The sequence below is a fragment of the Helianthus annuus genome, chromosome 6 (genome assembly GCF_002127325.2).
Source record: "Helianthus annuus cultivar XRQ/B chromosome 6, HanXRQr2.0-SUNRISE, whole genome shotgun sequence".
In the NCBI taxonomy this organism is placed as follows: Eukaryota; Viridiplantae; Streptophyta; class Magnoliopsida; order Asterales; family Asteraceae; genus Helianthus; species Helianthus annuus.
The window spans coordinates 56,829,808-56,836,880 of record NC_035438.2 but is presented as its reverse complement, the minus strand read 5'-3'; the positions used below and the strand labels follow the sequence as shown (position 1 = coordinate 56,836,880).

The following is a 7,073-nucleotide window of genomic DNA, read 5'->3' as shown; positions in this document are numbered from 1 at the left end:
TATATCTCTTAATTAACATAAACTCTATTTATTTTTTTTATTTTCATATTTTTATTAAATTTCTTCTTTAACATAAAATCTATTTATTACACCAGTATTTTTTTAATAGATATTTTAAATAAAATCTACTAGCTATATAGTTTTATGTAAATTAAATTTCTTACTCGTTTTAAATAATGTAAACCTTACTCGTTTTCAATTTTGGATTGAAATGATTGATAATAATAAATATCTTTCATGTAAAAAAATTTAAGCATTTTTTAACTCGTTTTTTTTTTTCATTTACATTTTACTATTTTAGAAAGATATTTAATTTACATAAAACTATATGGCTAGGTATTTTAGATAAAACTATATAGCTAGGTATTTTAGATAAATCTAAAAAAATTAAGCCTTTTTTTAACTCGTTTTTTTGTAAAAAAGATATTTAATTTACATAAAACTATATAGCTAGTAGATTTTACTGGTGCAACTAGTAGATTTTATGTAAATTAAATATCTTTCTAAAATAGTAAAATGTAAATGAACAAAAAAACAAGTTAAAATGGATTATTTAAAAAAATCTACTTTAAAAAAATACTGGTGTAACAAGTAGATTTTATGTTAAATAAGAAATTTAATAAAAATATGAAAATAAAAAAAATAAAAAGACTTTATGTTAACTAAGAGATATAATAAAAAGATGAAAATAAAAAAAAAATAAATAAATTTTGTAAAATTGATTTAAACTTAAATAAAATTAGGTGTTAGTACCCAAATGTGTTACATTGATAAACTTAAAAAAAATGCAAGGGTATTTTAGTCATTAATTAACTAATTTTGGTGTTAGTACCCAAATGTGTTACAAAATTGAAACCACAGAACCTAAACCTGTTAATAAATAAAGTTAGTACCCAAAGGCGAAATTAGGTATAAACCACAGGACCCATTTGTGTAATTAACTCATAAAAGAATTAGGAAAAAACTTTGAAAAAAACTTCATATAAAATCTACGATCCATTTTTTTTAACATTACTACAATTTTTCATTAACTCTTATTAAGTAAACATATTTATAAATAGCAGTGCTTTTATCCAATAGAATTAAGATTGAGAAAACCTAACTTTAAAAAAAAAAAACACTCATTTTAGTAAATACTTTTTACATCACCTATTTTGGTAAATAAGTTTTTCAGCTACACCTATATGAGAAAAAACTCATTGCTTAAATCCCTAACTTCTAACATTCCAAAAAAGTAGCTAATCAACATTTATTAGTGAAAGGGTAAAATAACTAAACTGCATATTGTTTTATAGTTTTTTAAAACCTAGATTGAATTACAAAAATAGAATCCAAACTAAAACTGAAGACAGGTTAGAAAGACCAAGAGAACACAAAAACAAAATAAAATAACCATGCATCCTGTAGTTGGTATCATCCTAGACTCCATTTATGAACTTCTCTTGTAAACCCGACACGTGAATAGTTTAAATTTTCAACCCGGAATGAATCGCGACCACTCCACCCACAAGATTTTCATACTCGACCTTTTGAAACCCAGCATCCGCGATCATCGAAGCAAATACCTCCTGAAAAACCACCAAGAAGAAAGTAAAACTTAATGACGTGTTGAGTAAAACCTGCATCAGACAATGGCTAAATCTATATCTTATCTCTATCCTACAAGTGGAACGGGTCAAACGGGTTGCGAGTCACTCTATATTTAACGGATGCAAAATTATAAATTGTTTTATTCACAGTTTCAGATTACTAATGTAATAATAATAATAATTTTGTAATCATAATTAACAACTTAACAACACATTAACTTTTATAAAAAAAAGGACAAACATCGTTTGCAGTTCAACTAAATACATACCTGAGGAGGAAAACGCCGAACGCTCTCCACCAAATACTGATAAGAATCACGATCTCCTGCAACAAGCTCTCCTAGAACTGGAATGACTGAGAATGAGTAGTAATCATACCTGACGAATAAACAAAACAAAACAAAACAAAACAAAACAATATGAGGGTGTGAAAAGTAATAGAATCAATACATTGAAAAGAAGGCCAGTTTTGACATAGAAAAGTCAACATAATCCATGCATATTGTGTCTACTGTGTACTTGATAATACTTCAACTGTCGTTTAATAACCATGAGACCCGTTACCGTTAAACTCATGGGATCCCGTCACATACATGTGTGTGTGTGTATAAGTACTTACAGCTGCTTGAAAACTGGAGTGTCTACATGGCTGAGCTCAAGGCAAAGGAATCTCCCTCCCTTTTTGAGTACCCTGATTAAAAATCAAACTATTAACACAGAAAAACTTGTAATAATATGAAATAATTATCGTGTAAATTTTAATGTCATGTGATGGATAACACCAAACACATAATATTTATCAGGGTACAGAAGTACCTGTATGCTTCAGCAAGAACTTTTTCAATGTGCGTAACATTTCTAATACCAAAAGCAATAGTGTAACCATCCATCGAATCATCCTTAAAAGTAAGCTTTTCTGCATCACCCTCGACCCATACAAGGGACCCCAGATCTCCAAGCCCTACATTAGTTAGAAGACAGCTGGTTAATAAAATTGCATTATCTCTCAAATACACACACACACACACCCAAGGAACTTGTGTTAACCAATTAACAACGATTACCTCTTTCTTGGGCTCGCTTTTTGCCAACGTTTAACATATTTGGATTAATATCACAAACATAAATCTGAGTTTCTTCCCGCAAATCATCTTCGACTGTGCCTTCCATGGCCCTGCGATTAACACTATTAATAGTTTCCAGAATCCTGAAAGCAACATCACCTGTGGAATTCAAGAAACATCAGATTCTTTAAAAGAAAGTTTATACTTTATAACATAGAAAAAACCAACCTGTCCCGCCAGCCACATCAAGATGCTTCATCCCAGGAAACGGACTCAATTTTGAAACCAATCTGGAAAAAAGAGCGAGGATTAAAAAAAACAAGTAGACGAAAGACGAAATGTGAAATGAAAATTGAGTTTTCAACTTCACCTCTCTTTCCACAACCTATGCAATCCACCACTCATCAAATCATTCATGATGTCATAGTTTGACGCAACCTTGGTGAAGACGTTACCGACCAACTGGCTTTTTTCTTCTTCATTTACTTCTTTAAATCCTGCAGTACAACACAACTAGTAAGTCAATACAGGGGACTTCTTTTCATCAAGATGGTGCAAAGATTTTTCATTGTTTTATCATCCTATAAGATATTGAATTTTAGCTAGTAGTTCAATTCAAGTGTCCCTTTTAGAACTAAAAGATTGACTATCACAATTCAACTTTGAACAATGAAAAGTTAAAACTTAAGTGAGTATATAGGATCACAGCATTATACTAATGATTCAGTAAATTATAATAAAGGAAGATGAAAGCAGGGTAGCAAGATTGACATACCGAAGCTAGTAGCATGGGAATGTAGTGTAGCAGCGGGAGTAAACCTGGGTAATAGCTTGCTCCCCAATCTCCTGGCAACCATTCTAACCGACATTGTTTTAACTCTGTCAAAGTCAACAAGTAAAATAAGGGATCAAGGTCTATAGAGAGTGAGTGAATAACTTGTACAATTTGGCCCTGATGTATGCATCCTTGTCTGCAAGAGGCTGTTTCCACGACTCAAAACTAGAGGTCACATGGCAAGAACCTTACCGTTGCGCCAAGGTTCGCCCCACTTAATAACACAATTACTATGAACATCAATTGTTAGGTAAACTTGCAACAAAACGCTTAACTGTTTCATTTGAAAATATCTTTTGCAACATGATTTATCGACATAAAAAAAAAACTCATTAACTCGCTAAAGATCACAAGATACTCCAGCCATGAAACTGGCAACCCTACCCAACCACTCCCCCTATTGTAGCTCTTCTTAACAGCAGTAACTAACTTAAAATTTAAACAATTTCAATAGCACACCCATAACAACCATCATCACATATTAAAAACAATTTCCATGAAGGTGAACCTGTTTGAGACATTTTATCAAACACCTTACCTGCACAACGAAAAGTGTGTTGGGAATTCCGAGTCCGAGACGAACCGTGGCCTTGTGCGTGAAGGAAATGCTGGATTAATTAAATAACATCATTAATTATTAATTAGTGATTAATTATCTAGAATCCTTTTGGATTAATTAAATAAGATCTGCACCTGCGTACCAGGGGTGATTAACACCAGCGATTGGAAGAAAGACTTCGGAGCAACAACAGCAGCAGTTCGCCGGAGTTACAGTGGTGTTCCAGCAATTAAAAGTCGCCGGAATTTCTGTTCACGCCGGAATTTACGAGCAGAACAGCAACGTTTCGGAAATCGGAAGCGACAGTGATTTTTGTTTTTGCGGTGAACGTGGAAACAAAGAGGTGAGTGGCACCGTGCACGTGAATTAGAAACCCTTTTAGCTGGTGAAGTAATTGATGCAATGAAAGAAAGTTATAAACGTAAATTATTAGAGAAGTATCAAATTAATCGATAAATTAATATATGTTTTAAACAAAGAAAGAGATTTTAATGATAAAAGAAATATATAGTTTTAAAAAGGTAAAAAATATTAAAAATATGTTATTAAAAGTAAATATAATAATAAACTATTATAACTAGAATAGAATTGATCCCGCTGCGTTGCAGCGGTGGACCAAAAGTAGGAAAAAGCGTAAAGAAACAAATTTTATAACACCAAGTGGGTCACGTGACGTAAAATGTAGATGAACTCGAACTTTTACCCACACGTATTAGAAATTCAAGGGGGGTCAAAGAGATATTGTATCAAATTTTTAAAAAGCATGTGCCAAAAGTAACAACTTTGAAACTTGAGGGAATGGGAAAACTCTTAGCTAGAAGAAAAAAAAATTGAGGGATCAAATATGACCACCAAACAAAGTTTGATGGCATAAAAGAAAACAGACGAAACCAACTACAAATTTAAATGTTAAATATTAATCGGAGACTTACTAATTGTTAGCTGACTGTGTAAACATGTGTCAATAGAAAATTTGTGGTCAATTTATAAAAATAAAAACTAATGTGTACATATGAATAAAAGCAAAAGGTAACTGGCGCATTGGCATGTTATTGATTGATATATATAATAATATACTAAATAAAAATAATAAAAAGCTATGTAGAATGATAAAATTACTATTAATCGTCCTTTATAATATATATATATATGTATATATATATATATGTATATATATATATAGAGTAGGGTTCGCACGGAAAGTGTGTTTTTCCTAGAAAGTCTAGGAAGCGATCTGGTCCATCCGATTGGTGTGTTTAATGGTTGAGATTAAATCAATGGCAATCTTGTAATATTTGAGTTTAATTAATTGATTATTTTAAATGAATAGGGGCAAATTTGTCAAATGACCTTTTTTTAAATCAATTAGATAACTGCAATCCCTACTTTCATGGGATTTTCCCTCTCTCTCTCTCCATTATTGATTTGATTTTCTCTCTTTCTCTCTCCAATCCAACCCTAAACATAATAAAACCTGCGATCTCTACTCCCCTTTGCTGTTGGCGACGCAAAACAGGATCCAAAAGCATTCAGGTTTCGGTTCCAAGGCTTGTTGATACCCCTTTTCTTCACTAGGTATTCATATCTTGTGTTGTGATTAACGTTCTTGTAGTGCATATATGTTTTCGGTCTTAATCTGCTTGTAACTTGGCTGTGTTTTTTCTGTTTGAATTGATGATTGTAGAGAGGCATGTAAAACACAGCGTCAAGAATCTGCTTGCTGTTAAAACACAGCGTCAAGAATCTGCTTGCTGTTAAAACACAGCGTCAAGAATCTGCTTGCTGTTAAAACACAGCGTCAAGAATCTGCTTGCTGTTAAAACACAGCGTCAAGAATCTGCTTGTTGTTAAAACACAGCGTCAAGAATCTGCTTGCTGTTAAAACACAGCTGTATGAATCTAAATGATAAAACACATTTGTATGAATCTGCTTGCTGTTAAAACACAGCTGTATGAATCTGAATTGCTGTTAAAACACAGTTGTATGAATTTGAATGATAAAACACATTTGTATGAATCTGCTTGCTGTTAAAACACGGTTGTATGAATCTGAATGCTAAAACACAACTGTATGAATCTGCTTGCTGTTAAAACACAACTGTATGAATCTGAATGCTAAAACACAACTGTATGCATCTGCTTGCTGTTAAAACACAACTGTTTGAATCTGAATGCTAAAACACAACTGTATGAATCTGCTTGCTGTTAAAACACAGCTGTATGAATCTGAATGTTAAAACACAGTACCAAGAACATGCTGATAGATTCCAGCAAGAAAACGAAGGAATGGTTGATATTAAGTGAGATCAAAAATCGAAAACAAAAAATTCCAAAATTTATGGATAGTTAGTTATTGAAGATAATTTCCTAAAATAAAAATAGATTGTGAAAGTACATAAATGCCCTTTTAGATAAAATCCTTCAATGCCACATGTCGCGTTCTTATTGCTTCCTAGACTTTCTAGGAAAAACACACTTTCCACCCAACTCCTACTCTATATATATATGTATATATATATATGTATATATAGGGTTAGGTTAACGTACAAATGCCCTTATCGTACATTATGTACGCTACAATCTCAGTTGTCCGATCATCTTCCCGCATTGAATTCACATGTTGTTTTTTTGTAACAATTTCGCATGTTGATTTTTTAACATGCGATTTTATCAAAATTATCACATGCGAAATTGTTACAAAAAAACAACATGCTATTTCATCAAAATTATCACATGCGAAATTGGTACAAAAAACAACATGCAAATTCATCAAAAATTATCACATGCGAAATTGTTATAAAAAAAACAACATGCGATTTCATCAAAATTATCACATGCGAAATTGGTACAAAAAAACAACATGCGAATTCATAAAAAACTATCACATGCGAAATTGTTATAAAAAACAACATGCGATTTTAAAATGCGGGAAGATGATCTGACGGCTGAGATTGAAGCGTACGTAATGTACGATAAGCAATATTGTACAATACTCTTTGCCTACATATATATATATATATAATTGC

At 32.0% G+C, this 7,073-nt stretch overlaps 1 protein-coding gene across 2 annotated transcripts; it reads right to left on the bottom strand.

Annotated features, from left to right (window-relative positions):
* Positions 1-1,269: 1,269 nt before the first annotated feature.
* Positions 1,270-4,429, bottom strand: LOC110865557 (2-methoxy-6-polyprenyl-1,4-benzoquinol methylase, mitochondrial). Of its 2 annotated transcripts, none has more exons than XM_022114849.2 (10): positions 4,182-4,429; positions 4,027-4,096; positions 3,429-3,532; positions 3,024-3,150; positions 2,882-2,943; positions 2,654-2,812; positions 2,406-2,550; positions 2,209-2,280; positions 1,859-1,967; positions 1,270-1,568 (listed from the first exon to the last, which is right to left on the bottom strand). In XM_022114849.2, the coding sequence occupies exons 3-10, from the start codon at positions 3,520-3,522 to the stop codon at positions 1,467-1,469; spliced, it is 870 nt and encodes a 289-aa protein (XP_021970541.1). In that variant the 5' UTR covers positions 3,523-3,532; positions 4,027-4,096; positions 4,182-4,429; the 3' UTR covers positions 1,270-1,466. The 2 variants fall into 2 exon arrangements, with proteins under 2 accessions (XP_021970541.1, XP_021970542.1); XM_022114850.2 differs by having other exon boundaries at positions 4,190-4,427.
* Positions 4,430-7,073: the final 2,644 nt, after the last annotated feature.